Below are 18,116 nucleotides of genomic sequence, written 5' to 3'. Positions count from 1 at the left end.
ACGCGTGTTAAATAAACGTGACCACAGGAATACGGTGTGTGTATGTCGCTACATTGATCGAATGTTAATCGTATTACTATCGACAGTCAACATGAGGCGAGTTCTGCTATTATTTCAATATTTCATTTATTTATTTATTTATTTATACTATTTATTTATTTATTTATTTATTTGTAGTCTGCCAGCCTTAATTTGAAATTTCGGTTGGCATGAGTGCTCGGGCGTTAATCATATGTTCCCGCCAAGAGTGCTTCAGACAAATTTAACTTGCAGGTACGGCGACAGCGCCGTGACAAATTACCTGTATCGTGCCCGTGGATCGCCGAACGGCAACGACCTGTTTGCCGTGGACATACAGAGGGGCCGCGACCACGGCACCCGGCCTTACGTGGACTACGTCCAGCTCTGCCAGAACCTCACGTTGACGTCATTCAAGGACCTCTACCGCCGGAAGCTGATGCCAACGATCGTGGCCACACTATATTCGCACATATACCAGTAAGGATTGTCTTGAAGACATTATGGCGTCAGGCCGCGGTAAACGCGCCTGTTGCTTTATATATACCTCCATTGCACGACCAGCTTGTATAGATGTGTCGCAACGCATCCCCTAACACATGTCGCCGACCAGTTCCGGAAAACCCATGGTATTATTCCTAGTCGGGCTCAATCTTCATATTTGGACGTTTGCTTGAGGATGCCGCGCAGAAGGTCACGCTGAGTCGGTAAGCGCACAATTTGGCCCGAGCGGACACACGTGCCAGTGCCTCAACCAAACCAATACCGCACACTCCTCTATGGGACATACTGTGAGACAGCGACCCGTAGCAACTCCAAACCAAAACCTTTACGCTTCTTATCGCAGTAAAAAGCTGTCTGTGTCTCAGAGTATCGAATTTGAGATGGACTCAGCAGAAACGACAGGTAACTTCTGCCCGGGCGCCACTAGCGACGTCATAGTAGCCTTGTTTACAGGAGGTGACGGACGTTTACGCACCGGTAGCAAACTTCTGCGAAGCTTCTCGGTACTCCTTAATTTGTTTAAATTGTCACACTATCGATTTCGCGAGTTATAAATGTTTAGTAGGCAGTCATCCCGTGGTTTCGTTATTGCTTAATGCGCAGCGGAAGCATGCCGACCTCGACTGTGCGAGAAGTAACTAGATTTCTTTACAATCTCTACATGAATCCTGAATGTGTCTATGGCCTGAACTTGGAAGCGTGTGCGAGCGCTTGTGCGCCGATAAATTTGAGGCTGCACGCTGATCACATTCGTGGCAAGATTGTTTGCGCGGATAATTTCGCCAGCCTACGGATTACAATCGGTCATTTTCGTGGATGCTAAGGGCGCTTGTGCGAATCCTCACGCGGAAAACTGACATGGCGGATCGCACTCCACGTGTTCCACAAAGTGGAAAACAAAACAATTGATTGAATTAAGGGGACACACTATTCATTATCTCTTTCAAATCTGCATATCGACGTCAACCTTCATGTACCATGTGCCAAAGTTGAAAGCATGTGTAAGGGCGCCGTGAGCGCGAAATATATCGCATTCCCCCGTAACGTTCTGATGAATTTTCATGACATGGTTTTCAACAGGAACGTCACGGAGCGCCCGTGAAAAAAAAATGCGTCATGATCCTCACGTTTACATGATTAACAGGGAAGCAATGGAGCGACACATGGAACGCCGAAACGCTTCATGTAGGCGTGTGTTGCATCAAGGCTCCTCGCTCGCGCTTCCCTCTAGCACGGGACTCGCCCGCAAAGTCTGGAAATGGCCTCTGAGATGCCCGGCGCACAGGTGCGTTCCAATATGTCAATGTAATCCCACCCTCCCGCGGGCATTTGTGACACACCGTAACGCGAGCTTGATTCCGCCAAACACTGTAGAAATTTTCAAAATTAATTTTTTTTTTCTCCGAAAATAACCGTGAGGAAGGTTAGGCCCACTTTATTAGACTGCACTATACCTTGGGTATCGGCCCAAATGTTTAAACTGGGCTACCTTCGGGATCGGCCTAAATTTTAAGACCTTCTTCTGGATTGATTCATATCTCCGGTTAGACACAGACGGGAACGGGCGACAAGAAAGTGGCCGAAGTATTTTATAGCGACAACCCCATGCACGGGATATACAAGCGACACCGACAAGCGGCGCGAAAGGCAGGCCCTCTCGCGCTGTCGCGGCGCGGCGTTGGGCAACCACAGGGACGTGACGTCGACGAGTAAGAAGCTTCAAATATATATTGTTGTTTGAATAAATGCTATTGTGCTCTCGCAAAGAAATTTCAAACGTACAACGAGGTGAGTGTTTGAACGATTAGACCTAGCTTAAATGTGAGGGTATGCTGATTGGTCTCCAGGTTTTCGCTGTAGACTACACATGTTCAGTTCAGTTCAGTTTATTTCCTCAAAGGCCCCTTTATCAGTGGCGTTACATAAGGGGTAGGGTACATCATGCAGCGTATAATTTAACGTAGTAATCAATGGGAGCAATGTTTTAAAAATGGTAGAGTATTGTGCAAACAATAACACACGTGATAAAGGATGAATTCGTATAAGAAAGAGTAATTACTTTGGTAAAACAGAATAAACATGGGAAATAGACAATTCAACGTAATAACTAATGGAACATTTTAAAAAAGGTAGATATATTATACACAATCAAAAACACACGTTCAATTAATATTTTGTACAAAAAAGCGACGTTAATTCCGGCAAAACAGAAGAAGCATCAGCAATGAACATACGGAGACTTTCCAGATACACAACATGGTGCGGAAGAGCATTCCAATCTGCCACTGTTCCAGAGAAAAATGAAGCAGAGAAGGTAGTTGTTTGTGGACGTGGTTTTAAAACTTGGAGCGGATGACCAGCGAGTTGTGATATGTTTGCGGGCGGGGTGATGTACGGCATACGATTAAGTTAAATGTGGAAGAACTTGTGAAAAATACCAACGCTGGCTATCTAACGGCGGTGCGAGAGCGACTGTAACTCAGATTTATCATTTGAGCCTGTTATGTTTACGTCATATGAGTAGGATGATTTAGTGTATCTTACAGCACGATTCTTAAAGAACTCGAGTGCGTTAATGAGATAATTTTGGTATGGGTCCCAGATTGGTGTCCGAGATTTGACTTTAGGCATGGTAAGTGATTTGTACGCCAAAAGTCTCACATCCGGAGGAGCATAACGCAAGTAGCGCCTCATAAAGCCGAGTGTTTTGTTCGCCGATGAAACTATGCTGTTGATATGTGTGCCCCAAATAAGATCACAGGAAATTAAGACGCCTAAGTACTTGAATGATTTTACTGTTGCTACGTGGTTGTTGGCTATTGTGTATGAAGTCAAGATGGATTTATGCCTACGGGTAAAAGACATATGCTTACATTTATTTCGATTAAGAGTCATTAGCGAACGGGCACATGGTTAAGATTTTGTTGCAAAGTATCTTCGACAGTGTCATTGTTAATGGTATGATAAATCGCGCACTCAACAGCGAATATCAGAACATTGCAAGTTGCGTGAAGGAGTAAGCCATTGATATATATTACAAAAGAAGTGGACCAAGACGAGAGCCTTGAGGGACACCTGAAAGTACCGTAAGAAGGACGGAAGACTGGTCGTTATTAGTAACGAATTGCGCGCGGTTAGTGAGGAATGCTTCCAGCCATTTTAATACATCGATGTTTGAATTCAAGAAAGAAAGTTTATGTAAGAAGTGACGGTGAGAGACTTTATCAAAAGCATTTTCATAGTCGAGAAAGATAGCGTCAGTTTGTTGATTGCAGTCAAGGTTCGCATGAAGGTCGTGAATGAAAAGAGCTAGTTGGGTTTCGCAAGAAAGGCCCTTACGAAATCCATGCTCTGCAAGATGAAAAAAAATGGTTGGCGTCTAAATGGTCCATGATGAGTGAGTAAATAGCGTGTTCCATTATCTTACATGGAAGGCTCGTTAAGTAGATGGGCCGATAATTTAGTGGGTTGTACCTGTTGCCTGCTTTGTAGATGGGAATGACCTTTCCCACTTTCAAGTCTTGAGAGATGGAGCCTGCTGAAAGCGACTGAGCAAACAAAAGACACAAAAATGCAGCTCAGTTATCTTTAGTATTTTTTAGCAGTTTCGAGTTAATACCATCGATACCGACGGAGGACGAGAGTTTGAGAATATCAATTACATTGGAGATACTATCTGGGCAGAACGTGATGGCGGCATTACAGATACTATGTTGCTAGACAATAATGGTAGAGGAGCACTAGTATCTTTAGTAAAAACTGGGGCGAAGGCATTGTTGAAAGAAATGGCACAGTCAGTAGTAGTCATAATGTCTCCCGAATCGTCGGCAAGAGTTATGGCGTGAGCTTGAGTGGGGTTTATTACGTCCCAGAATTTCTTGCGGTTTTCTCCGAGTATTTTTGGTAAGTCGTAGTAAAAAAAGGTATGCTTGGCACTGCGAACAGCAGATAAGTACGATTGTTTTTCGGGGCAGAATAGTACTTTTTCCATGTGTTGGCATTCGTACTCTGCTGGTGGCTAGAAAAAGCTTTTTTTTCTTAATTTCTAATCGCTTTACATGGTTAGTGAACCATCGATTCTGACGATTTGCACGGAAGGTAATTTTCGGTATATATTTGTCTGCTAATTCAATAATCTTACTTTTAAACAGCACCCAAATATTGTGAATGGACCATTCGTAGAATCGAGATTGAAATTTTGGTAGAAAGGCAGCCAGTTCTTCAATAATTGCGGTAAGACAAGTCTTCAACAGTGTAGCAATGGTGTCTATACTGGACAAGCACGTGGTTACCAAATACAAGGTCTAAGATAGAATTCTCGCGAAATGGAGACTTAACAAGTTGGGTCAAATTAAATGACAAGGACATCTCAATAACCGATTCACAAAGCTGTCTATCGCGACCAGTTGACTTGAGCGATGGCCAGTGATATATGGGAGTTTCAGATCACCGGTAACTACCAATTTCCCATTGTGTAGCCTATGCTGTGCAATGTAGTTTTCTGACAAGGTGAAAACATTGTTAACGACATCAGGATTACAATATATTCCGCCAACTGCAACAACCAAGGTTCTAACCATGACTTTACACCATAGTGACTCGGTGCCAGGAAGATCAGGCAGCAGGAAGAAATCAATACGATTCTTATTAAACTCTACATATCACGGTTTTAATCACATGATGTCTGTTCTATTGAATCTATTGAAACGCTGTGCTTTATTTGAATTTTTTTAATTTGAATTTATTAATCACAAGAAGATATGTACATGGGGTATAATATAAAGGTGGGGCCCTATAACCTCGTAGGAGTTGCGGACGGGGCCCCTATGTTATATGCTGTTACATAAACACTAGAGCGCGTGCAAAAAAAAAGAATGTGTGAGACAGTACAAATATGGTACATACTCATGAAGCAAGCGACACGAGCATAAAAGAGCGAAGATTAGTTTTGTAGCCGATAAATGTCTGTTGCGCTGTAAGATCTATTGGTAATGTATTCCAGAGTTTCGATGCGGTATGTGAGAGTATAAATGAGTGATTAGTGCGAGATTTTTGAACGGTTAGAGTTTTCGAGGTGACTGATCGTAAAGGATATGTGGTATATTGATAATTAATTTTTACAGAAGGACATAGTATGATTTTGTACATAATTTTATAGAGAAAAACAAGAACGTGGTAATCAATGCAATGTTTCACAGGTAGTATATTAAGTAATGGGTAGGCAAATGTTAGTGAGTCCGTTCTTTTTAGGAAGAGAATAGCTTGAAGTGCTTTATTTTGTGCTGCAATATTTGGTAATAAAGTGGTGGGGTACGTGAGTCCGTATATGGTAATGTCATACGTAATATACAAATGTATAAAACTGACATAAATTGTAGGGAGTGTGTTCAAAGGGAAAATGTAACGTAGTTTATACAGTATTGGGATTTTCTTATAGATGGTTAGTGTAGTTTCGTGGATATGTTTATGCCACTTTAGTTGACTGTCGAGGTAGACGCCCAAAAATTTCGTCTCGTTATCCCTTTCCAAATTATACCTGTTGAAGCTCAATGATTTAGTGTTCATTAGTCGCGTGTTTTTTTGCAGCGCAAACTATATAGTTTCTTTTCTTTGTGTTTACGAGAAGACAGTTAGATTGAAGCCAGTTAGATAGTCTTAGCAGGACATCATTGCTTTTTTTGGAAAGATCTCTTTCCGTATTCGCTGTTAGGAAAATATTGGTACCGTCCGCGTATGAAATGCTGCCTTCTGATAGATAGTCGGGTAAATCATTGATGTATGCTACAAAAAAAAGGCCCTAATATGGATCCCTGGGGAATTCCGCTGTTATCTTGTGATGCATTGACTTTAGAATACGGGTTGTTAGCCACGGTTTTCGCTTTACGTTTCTTCTGGATACCGTTGAAACACATTCACCTAGTTTTTTACATGTATTAAATATTTTATGAACTGTTCATATTTATTGTCAGTTGTATCTTCCGAATATACAGAGTGCCAGTTTTCTTTCATTAGGGCATCATAAATGATGTCATGTTTGTATGTTATACGCTTCTGCTCAGTACATAACTGGTTACTGGATGTGATGGTTGCGAAAAAAGGAAGGTGATCAGTAATATCACATGCTAATGTTCCACTTGAAAATTTGGTGTCTGATATGTTTGTGATGATGTGATCTAATGTGCTCTGTCTTGAGTTAGTAATGCGTGTTGGTAACCTGATTAATTGTAATACGTAGCTCGTTAATAAGTCTGTGTAGTTATAAATGTCGGTTCGATTAATGTCAATGTTTATATTACCCAATATAATAACCTAAGTAGTGTTGTTACTGTTGTTATCGAGCCACTTATCTAATTCGGATAGAAAGTCATTTCTGTTGTTTTGCGGTGACCTGTAGACAACGCCTACTAGTGTGCGTTTATTTTTATGAGGTACAAAGCGTCTGGCTGCTTTATCTGGTGGTATTTAGATAATGAGTGCTTCGCACCATGCAGGTTTAAAAACTATGTCTGTTCTAACTCTGTATATTCCGTCGTTTCTAACGTAAAGAGATACAGCCCCACGTACAGTTTGGTTATTTGCAGTACTTGATGATAAGCTTCGCCTACGAGCGAGCTCCAGGTGATAGCCGGGGAGTGGATATGTTTGACACGTGTTTTAAGATAACCAAGTTTCTGGTAAAGCAATGAAGTGAAACGTGTGTCGTAGTGTTGCGCAAAGGTCAACAAGTTTATCGTAATGTTTCTGGAGGCTCCTTATGTTCAGATGCAGTAATGATAAATCTAATTAATTAGGTAGCTGATTACTAAATGCTCGTGATTCTAGAAGTTCAAACGCTTTCTTGGTGATTTTTTTTCTTCCCGTCGGTCGTTGAAGCTTCGCCTTATGTGATGACGTGCAAGTCATCTGGTGATCTTATCTTGTTATTGACAGCACTGGTTGTAGTTTTTCTGGCTTTTATGACACATTGGTCCGTCTAGAGGAACTGCCACTGTTTGCTTTACTTCAGCTTCAATGCTTCAGAGAAGAGCGCTTTCCTATGCGGACTTCAGTGGTCGTTAAAAAACAAGTGGTTCGAATCTTAGCTTTTGCCGAGATCTTTCGCAGTCAGCTGAGTTTTTTTTTTTACTCTTCTCTGGAAATCGTTCTTTTTGTCTCTAGAGACAAACCAAACAATTATATTGTTTGCTCTCGGGTTATTAGCAGTGGGCACTCTGTGAACGGTATCGATGTCTGTAGGAGCAATAAGGCATTCTACTTTCGAGCAGATGTCAACTACTAGTTGCACACGGTGTTCGTCTGTAGCGTTCGGTATACCGCGTATTTATTCCTGTATTCGGGTTTCATAGTTTTGAAGTTGTATACATGTATTAGGTTGAAACCCCCACCTACCTATGAAGCGCCCGCTAGAGCGCTTAGGATATTGGTATGAAAATAAAATAATAAATGAACTGCAGAGGAGTAATGCCCCAACATAGCAAAGACAGTTTTTAACAAATGTTTGGAATTCATCGCGGAGTGAGATTATCTATCGTTGGTCCCACAATCAGAGCTCCTGCAGTGGAGGCTCTAAAGCTTCTGACATTGAGCAGCTACCCTGTCCTATTAAAGCAAATAATGATTTATGTAGCTGATACTATATATGTGGCCTGACAATAGGCGCGACAGTGCACGCACTGCCTTCGGAACTTTTCGCACAGTGTCAAGATTCACGGAATGAACACGACCAGAAAGAAGAGCTGAAAGAAGACTAGATACATAGTTCAGATAAAGTTCATAAAAAGTGTAACGTTCTCTACCTTCGAAGGAACAAAAGGAAAAGAATAAAAATTAGAGAGAAATAAAAAGTAGTTACATTTGGGATTTGTACCCACAAATAGCTACAAAGAAAAGACAAAGACGTTCAGGTAGATGAGTCAATCGCTGAAAACTCAGCACTGCTGCCTTCAGTGCTTCATGAGCTGACAAGCAGCGAGGTTCAATTGTTATATGTTCACTGGTCGGTGGTCTAAGACAGCACTGCGAACAAGTCGAAGCCACAAAAGTAACAGCACCTGGTCTGCGCGCGCAGGGACGTCGGGGACATTGACCTGTTCTCTGCTGGCATCAGCGAGTACAACGTTCCAGGGGCGGCTATGGGGCCCACGTTCCTCTGCATTGTGGCACGCATGTTCAGCGCACTCAAGTGGGGTGACCGCTTTTACTACGAGCATAAAGACCAAGCCGGATCGTTTACGCCAGGCAAGTGGTTTTTTGCAGTGCACTTTTCAAGCGCGCATTTTCACACCATCAGGGGCACGCAGGATCCCCATCATCATCAGCAGCAGCACCCTATGCTTTTACGTCTACTGCAGGACGAACACCTCTCCCAGCGATATCTAATTACCCCTATCTTTCGCTATATAATTGCAACTTGCAATAGCAAATTTACTAATTTCATCATCCCACCTACTTTTCTGCCATCCTCGACTGCTCTTCCCTTCTCTTAGCGCCCCTTCTGTAACTCTAATGGTCCACCGATAATCCGCCCTACGCATTACGTGGCCTTCCCAGCTTCATTTTTTTCTATTAATGTCAACTAGAATATCGGCTACCCCCGTTTGCTAACTAATCCACACCGATATTTTCCTGCCTCTTAATGTTGAACCCTAATATTTTTCGTTCAATTGCTCTTTGTGTGGTCCTTACCATGTTTTTGAGCTACTGTGTTAACCTCCGAGTTTCTGCCCTGTATGATAGCACCGGTAGAATGCAGTGATTGTGCACTTTTCTTTTCAGCTACAGGAGTAAGCTCCCAGTTAGGATTTGGTAAGGCCTCCCATATGCGCTCCAACTCATTTTTATTGTTCTGCCAATGTAATTCTCATGATCAGGCTGCCTTGTGAGTAACTGACCTTGATAAAGTCCTGCGCAGACTCTAGATGCTGGCTGGCGATCATGAATTCTTGTTTCCTTGCCAGGCTATTGAACATTGTTTTAATCTTCCATATACGATCCTAAACCATTTGTTTCAGTTCTTCCCCAATGTTGCTGAACAGGACACTGTCGTCTGCAAACCGCAGGTTGTTGAGATATTCGTCATTGATCCTCACTACTAAGCCTTCCCAGTCTAATAGCTTGAACAAGGTCGATCCAAATGGTCGCGAAGCTTCGGGCGAAAAGTGGTTCAGAACGAATTGTCACCGACATCAGCAAGGGTGGTTATGGGAGCAGCGAATGAAGCGCGACTATGTTTGGAGGGAACAAACATTGCGAAAGAAAAAAGCGTTTTTAATTAAAGCGATACACAGTTAGATTCCTTCAACGAAAATAAAATTCCTAATCAATGTTATATACGCATGGCGAGAAAAGAACAACTTTATTTTACTTGATCAGTATCAATAAATACCTTTTTTCAGCGCCCACCGTAAGAGCGCCCACCGATAGCGGCGGGCGTTGACGCCGCTATCACTTGCAATGCAATGCAGCTCTTGAATTGGGCAGAAAGGGGCACTCGTAAAGTTCACCTGTTACAATACGCCCCCTTCACATGTTGTGTTGCTTTGCTTGTCGACGTTTGTCTGAATTTGATGACGCGTATAGCTTCATTGTTTCTTAACCTGTTCCGTCAAAAGTAGTGAGTTGCGACCGCCAGATAATTGTTAACTTTAGTTGTTTTTGTGGGACAGCGCTGGCCGACGGGCTTGGTGTCCGATGAAAGGGCGAGCACTCTACGCCCAAAGCGTTCGTCGGCCTCCAAGCAAAGGATGTTCTGCGCAAGGGTGCGGTTTCGACACCCGTATGGTTGAACTTTTCCTGCATCGGTTTGCGCACTGAAAGCTCGAAACGCCCATTACGTCGAATGGCAGGGCATTTGAATATACAGCGTATACGCGGCTGCTGCTCACGGAGCTATCTTCAAAGCGATCTGCGACGCGGCCGATGTGTGCGCCCGCGGGAGCCTCATCTTAAAAGCGATCTGCGATGGGCCAAAATGCATTCGCCGAGTGCCGGTAGCTTAGTATGCGCTGCGCTTTCGACGTTTAGTTCGCGTTGAAGCGAGAGCCAGCGCGAAGGTAAATTTGCTCCTTGCCACTGCCGCGCTTCATCGCTCCAGCGTTTTGACAAGCTCCCGCGGTCATCGAGCGAGATGTGTTCATGTTTACCTGTGCGCACGTGACACCGTGCTTGTTTTTTTGAGTTAGTAAGCAAATATTTACAACTTTATACGGCCGATAAAACTACTATGCTTATTTCGTATAGCTGTCTACTAATTTGCTATAGCAATCGATGCTTCGCCTTTCGTTCGAAACTTCGACTTTTTTATTGACAAGGGGGTTTACTGACGGCAAGCGGCAGGTGAAAAAAGTCAGGGTAGCTTGTACTAGTGGCGCAAGGCTAAAGACACAGCAGAGCTGATCGGCTCCTAGCTGGTCCTAGCTACACGAAGTGATGCTAACTTATACGAAGTGTATAAGCACATCCTCGTGGTCCGTGACATCGGGGAACGCCTCGCGAAGCACTTGCAGTTCGAGCACACGTAGGGGAAGTGGGTCGAAAGCTATGCACAGTGTACGGGCAGCGCGCAGCAGACGACACGCCAAGATGACGTCACGGCGCCTGCGCAATAGCACGTAGCTGGTGGGGACGGCCGCTGGATAAAAAAAAAAGACGCGGCCTGCCGCGTGCATCGAAAACGGTGTGATCCACCGCGGCGCCACACGCCGGGGGCTGTTGTCTGGCATCGGAATAGCAAATGCATCAGGAACGCGCTTGAAACGCCGTCGCGCATGCAAGCCGACGTGTTCCATCCCCGTCACCTAGCGCCGTTCCGCCCAGCCAAGCGGCCGACAATGCAACTACGACCGTCGCGTTCGCTCCCATAGCGGCGCGCCTGACGCGGCAGGCCGCATCTTCTTTTTTTTATCCAGCGGCCGTGTGGTGGGAAACCGGCCGAGCCGCCGCCAAAGTCGCCTTGTGCAGCCACGGACACCGCGAGCGGTCGGCGCTAATGCGGGGAAACGGAGAAGCGCGGATGGCTACGGCATCACCTCTGCGCGTTGCCTCGTTGGTGCTGCTACAATTGTTTCTCTCTCTCTCTGGCTCTTAATTTCTGTTTCTCTCTCCCGAGCATAGCGCGCGACGCTCCGCGAGGCGGTTTCTAGTAAACGCAGTAGCAGGCGGCACACATTACGGCCGGCTTAAACAGCTCCGCTGTTAAAACCAGCACAGTCACAAGACAGCATTGGTATTGGCGCCAACAGCTCGTGACCTGCGCTCACACCCTACATTTATGAGAGCACCCTGCTATAGGTTGATTCCTCTTCTTCTTCATTACATTATATGAAAGACGATATTCTTTCGTGGGCTACCTAAACACGTAAAACTTTGTCTCTCTGTCTGGCACTCAATCCAGCCGCGCGGCCAAAACCGATTCAACCGCCCCGCCAAAGCCAAGCTACTAGCACTGGTGGCACGGGGTCATACACGTCAACACCGCACAGCGCAAAGAAACCTCAGGCCTATTTAAGGCAAAATATATGCACATAATCGTGATCCGCAGTGTTCATCTATTTAAGCATACACATTGGACTGGTTTTACCTTAGTAAATAAAAAAGCAACGCGTTAGAAATGGTGTCAAAGAGACACTACGCGTTAAAAACAAGCCGACTGAAGTCAGGGATCTGTAGCCCGCTTTAAGCCAACAATAATAAAATGTCCCAACAGATGTTGCGAGAGCCGGGCGAATGCGGAACCTCCATTGCATCCATCATAGGAGGAGTGAGAGGGGAGGGGAAGAGCGTGACGGATGGGAGGGTGAAGAATAGAGGGTGATACATATCAGGGGTGGCAGAAGATTTCGACGTCATTTGCACCGAAGCAAGCAGATATGCGGCCAATATTTGAAGGCCGAATCCCTCCCATCACATGCAAAGGTGTTTCACTTCTGACACAAAGTTCGCCCCTTTATACCGAGAACGCTGCAGAATTTGAAGCATACTAAATTAGACCATATGAGTAGAGTGAGCAAAAACACTAACGTGTCTTCTCGGTGCACTGGGCCCCACACCACTGACACGTGCGAGGGCAGTGTGCTGAAGTGCACAAATTGCAGCGGGCGTCACGATTCATTCTCGGACTGCCCTTTGACTCGAATATAAATGTCTATATTGAAGAAAATGGTTAAAGACCACTCGTCCCACTGAGAAGCAGCCTGATCTATTAAGCTACGACGATCTCGTCCCTGACTTGATTCAAGAACCTCCAAAGCCTGTGTACCACGCCGGCTACGTCCAACATCACTCCGCACCCGTTGCCAACCAGGCTAAACGCAGTCGGACACTAGGTCTGTTCCTGATAAACTGACGGACCAAGATGAACAAATTGTTGTCATTCTCAGCTCTCTGGGGAGTGCTATTCGTTTTCTGGACAATCTACAGGCACCAACAGCTCGAAGTGCGTTGCAAGTGCTGGATGCCATCAGTCAAGTTCGCACAAGACTTCAAAAGTACCGTGCTTGAGAACTGTTCCGTCGCCTGCGCAGCCACATGAAGTGAGCACGCTACACCAGTGCAGGCCCCATGCCGATAACAACCTGTAATCAGGTGAACATCGCTTATTAACCTGAGCACTAGGGCGCCATCGATTCAGTGCCCCGTTACCTACATCACGTATGAATGCAATCTGGTGCGAAGGCACCAGATGGCATTACATCTAGATTACATCGGCTCCTTCTCTTAAAATAGGACAAAGTTATATGCGCTTACAACCTAAAACAGTCAATGCTTGTGACAGACTAACAAAATTATAGTGAAGTCACCTGTGGCGACTACATAATAAAGTAACTGGTCCGTACGTTCACTGCACATAATCCCTGAACCTCTCTGGTGGCCTTCGCTCCCATGTAGAACGACGAAGCCTTGACTGAACTGGCTGATAGGTAATTCCTGGTTCACCAGCACGATCAGCACACAGTTCCGAGGTCGTGGTTTCAGTTAGTGGACTGCCCGGTAGTGGTGGTGGCTTGGCGTGTGAGAATGCAGTGCTGATCCCAGTGGTTCTGGAGATTTCTGGAGTAGTTCAGGCGTTGGTATACTTTGGGCCGTGGTGCTCTGTGTCCCCGAGGACGGTGTCCGAGCTCTGATGTTGCCTAGTGACATGTTGATTCCATTAACAACCAACTGGCTAATCAGTGGGCAATCATCGGCGACTCAAAAGTGGCCCTACAATGTCTTTTGTGAGCCCTTCGTCGCGGGTCCTGCGAGCAACTCGTGTCGGGGATACGAAAAAAACACCATCATGTGATCGGGAACGCGACGTCGTGTTTCAGTGGCTGCCGGGTCATTGCGGTATCTCGCCAACGACCCCACCGACGAATCTGCAAGGAAAGCGCACGAAGGAACAAACCTTGTTTCTGTACCTTTCTCGAGGACTGACGCAGCCCCACACATAAGAAAGCTAGCGCACCGTATGACGTTGCAGGAGTGGCACACACCTGAATTCACTCACCATCGATTGTATTCTCTCGACCCCTCTATGCAACTGGGGCTGCGGCCTACGCTTCCATGAAGTAAGAAAACAATGATGTGCCTCTTACGCATGGGAATTTCATTCAACAATTCATATACCTGTTTGATTGAAATGGCTGATAGCGCCGAGCGCACTGCCTGTGGTGTCGAGGATACTGTGGTACACACGCTGTGCTACTGTCCATCCTTTGAAAATGAAACACATGACCTCTGAATAGCTCGAATTATTGCATAGAAAACAATTCACATTGAATAGTATCTTGGGACCATGGCCTCGCATATCGCCGCTACGAAAGGCCATGAAATGACTTATGCAATTTCTGAAGGCTATCTGATTGAATGACCGTCTGAGATATAGAGCAGAAAACTGCTACTACGTTGACGATATCCACAGCAGACGTTTCTCTTCTTCCCTGTTTAATATGTGCAGTTTAAATTATGGTTGATATATTTAGCCATATTATCGTGAGTAAGACTAAAATATGATTAACTCGTACGCTACTTTCGAAAATAAAAGTATGTCTTGTTTTCACATAAGTATGTTTCAGCGCAAACCATAGATTTTGTGCTTTGCATTGATACACGTGGAAGAAGCGCAAGGATTAGAAAGGGCACGTCACCCCCACTTCTAAAAATGTACCGGCTGTTTCTGCGAAGACGAAGTAATTTTTAAAAAATGACATGTGGCACATTCTAATCGTTTGACTGTATTCCTACAACTAGCAGATATTATGTGGGTGCAAAATAGAGACGTCTGATTGAATAACTAACAAAAATTGCTAATTATGTTTAACGAATTACTCTGAAGCAATTATATTGCAATTTACAAATCGTAGCCAGGGAGATACTTTTGCGAACTTTCCGAAGACATTCATTGCTGACCCAGGTAGTTTCGTGCTTCAATGCATGAAACGCTGCTTTGTTAGAAAAAAAGTAAATAAAACAACAGTGCATTTTTACCGCAAACTTGATGGCGCATATCTGGAAAACAATGTCATCCACAGAATTCCTTTCACGTGAGTATTTCTTGGAGGCTCCCCGGCTATAATTAGTCAATTGCGCTATCTTCCGCAAGGTAATTAGCTAACCTAATTAGTGAATTCCTTTATTCAGTGGAATATGCATTTCCATTTCCAATGCAACTAATGACCACCTCTTTGAGTAGGCAGCTCAAGGACTAGAATTGTACTATCTGCACAAGCCATTTTCAAAGATAACTTACTCTTCGCAGAAACACCTGTTATATTGTGCAGCCTATCCCCTAGCTACCCCGCTTATCCCCTATCCTGAAGGCTATGCAGTCTGACATAGCATCTAAAGGTGCTAATAGTCACGAGGGAAGAATGGGAGAAACTAGCATGCGTGTTCCTTGGTACGAGATCGAATGGAAAATGGCCGAGGCACACGTGGTCACGCACGTGGTCTCGTCCCTGCTAGGCGAAGTGTCGCATGCTCCGGTGGCCTAAAAGAGTTAACGGTCACTTGGACACAAGAAAAGTATGCGTGCTATCGTGGCCTATTGGTCAATAGGTAAAAAAGAAAACGTTTATGGACTAATGATAAGAGCATCTAGCTGCTGCGCTGGAATGCTAATGTTCAAGGCCACCGTCGAGCACCTGAACTCTTCTTTATTTCGTTTAAGAGGACAGAGTAGTTGATGTCAAACAGCCTACGTACCCCAAAGCGGCTGGAATGAGCCAAAGAATGATTCGTATAAGAAATCTTAATTAGATAACAATACCCTCTTGCAGTACAGTGAACAACTCGGCTTAAGACGTTGCCAAAAATGATTATGACTTGTGCTCGAGGGCATAAACATTATTTTTTACGAACGGCCAGTTAACATTGTTCTGCCTGAGCAATACATAATGAACAAATTGCAAGACGATTGTTAAAGGTGTCATTTGTGTAATTTATTCTAGCGTCCTTGTTTCATGTCTTTCCAGAGCAACTCCAAACAATAAGGCAGACCACGCTTGCAAAAATAATCTGCGAAAATACAAGATTTGGTTCGAGAGTGCATCGGAACGTCTTTCGTCAGCCAAAGTTATTGTAAGTATGCGTTCAACTCCAGAAGCATTTGCAACAAAACATAATATGGGCTATATCATATACACTTTTTTTGTAGGAATAGAGCTTATCTTAATAGATCTCGCTGGCGAATTGAGAAAACTGTTGAAAAAGTGCTTTTTTTCTCGTGGTTCAAGAGCCAAGTGGCACGTCGTAACAGGCAGATTTCAGGCGATACTAGATGTCTCAGTTGGAATGAGGCACAGGAGTGGAATACACCACTTGGGCGGCGGACCAAATTCTTCGGTCCATCCCCGTTGGGGTAAACTGTTGTATTATACACAGCTAATCGGTATAGACAACTGCTTAAACCTGTCGTCATGGGAGAACCAAGTGCTACCAGCAACGCTACGAATATGCAACACATACTCATCCTGGTTAGGTGAAGAGAATAGTACGACCAATACGGTAATAAATTATTATACATGCCAAATAATCATTTTCGTTAAGGTAAGGTTTACGAGGTTTCGTCCCACGATTGTAGTATTAGTTGCTTGAAATGCACTCTCTTTCATTTTGGCGTGCGTTGTACTTCTTTAAAGCGTTCTTTTTTTCATGATAAACAGGGAAAAAGAAGAGGACTGCAAGGACCTACCCGACATTGAACTAGTGCACTGGCGCAACGGCTAATGGCAGGCACGGCGATAACAATTAAATTATATACGCACTGAAAGAATAGATTGTCATCTCTGCCGTCAGTGTGCCGCAATAGATGCACTATCGGTGGAATCTGTGCAGGATTTCACAGAAGGTCCTGCTGTACTGTATTTCTTTAGATAAATAAACTGTGTTGTTTTTGATGAATTTCTAGATGATTGCATGTTGCATTGTGCTACCATGCAAAATTTTGGCACGCAATTTCACAATCTATAAAACCATAAAAATTAATAGCATGGTCAATATTGTAATTTGCTATGGCCATGCCAGCTGGCAACGCGCAACGCTAGAATAGCTATAAACGGCAGGGGTGGCTAATGGCTAGTACTGGCACTGCCAGGGCGAAGCGAAACTGGCTATGAATGGCAGTGCCGGCTATATGCTTATACTGGCACTGCGAGTCGCCACCCAAAATCGACCGATAATGGCAATGCCAGCATTGGCCATTGCTGACGCCGGTAGTGCTGCCGGCCCCAGGTCATTATGCGTGCCGGTGTTTGCCGTGATATCGCCGTATTGGAGCCAGCCTGGTTGTGCTGCCTGGGTGACACATTGTTGAACTTCTATATTGAATTATTTAAGTGGTTATGATGCTTGCAGCTTTTTTCTACGATTTCGCTGGCCTTGACCTTCATCTACCACAAAAAATGATAGCTCAAACATTTCATGTCAGTACTCCCATAAAGTCCGCCCTGTGTCCGCCGTACCCATTGAAGCTGTAGCAAAAACGTTCAATTCTTACCACGCAGATATCGTTGCATCTTTGCTTTTGGAGCATCGTAAGGTAGGCAGCTAATGCATGAAATAATGGCAGCTTTAGGTCTTCTGTTGCTGTTGTGCCTGTTTATTTCAGAATTTTCTGTCTGGCAAGAAATATGGGAAGAGAGACAGCAGCCGTTTTAATGTGTCAACAGGACAACGGCAATGTACGCCAGGAGATATTAAGCATTGTGTTTATTGCCACCATTCTGAAAATTAGGAATGTGCTCTTGTGGAGCCTTCTCGCCTCGCAACGTTTTCATATCAATACGCATTTGGTGCCACAGCTAAATGTCGCCTCCCCTCCCTCCGTCCCGTCCCCCCACGCCCTTTCACGCGACGGAAAAAGTCGCGTTTGCTCTCTATGTATGGTGATTGTAAAGGAGGAAAAAGATGCTTAATTCTGCAGCCCTTCAGGGAGCACGGCGCAGAACGCGCGTTTGCTCTCCGCCGTGCGTTCGCTCCCTGTGAAAGCACGCGTCCCTCGCGCCCTTTCACTCGCACATACAGCGTCCCGAGCGCGGCGACGACTTCACCCCCGTTGATGTCATAAGGAGCCTCACAGCGACGGCGACGGCAGAAATCCGCTTTGGAAGGTCCAT

The 18,116-nt window shown here is 44.7% G+C and overlaps 1 protein-coding gene across 1 annotated transcript in view; it reads left to right on the top strand.

Moving 5' to 3' along the window:
- LOC119454367 (peroxidase-like) overlaps positions 1-16,728 on the top strand; it is an 83,754-nt gene extending 67,026 nt beyond the window's left edge. The window contains exons 10-13 of the mRNA XM_037716320.1: positions 274-498; positions 8,591-8,760; positions 15,975-16,080; positions 16,665-16,728. Of these exons, the coding sequence (XP_037572248.1) occupies positions 274-498; positions 8,591-8,760; positions 15,975-16,080; positions 16,665-16,728 (565 nt within the window). The remainder of the gene's footprint in view (positions 1-273; positions 499-8,590; positions 8,761-15,974; positions 16,081-16,664) is intronic.
- Positions 16,729-18,116: the final 1,388 nt, after the last annotated feature.

This window comes from Dermacentor silvarum, chromosome 5 (genome assembly GCF_013339745.2).
Source record: "Dermacentor silvarum isolate Dsil-2018 chromosome 5, BIME_Dsil_1.4, whole genome shotgun sequence".
Lineage (NCBI taxonomy): Eukaryota > Metazoa > Arthropoda > Arachnida > Ixodida > Ixodidae > Dermacentor > Dermacentor silvarum.
The sequence above is the reverse complement of the archived record's forward strand: the minus strand, read 5'-3'. Positions and strand labels throughout refer to the sequence as shown.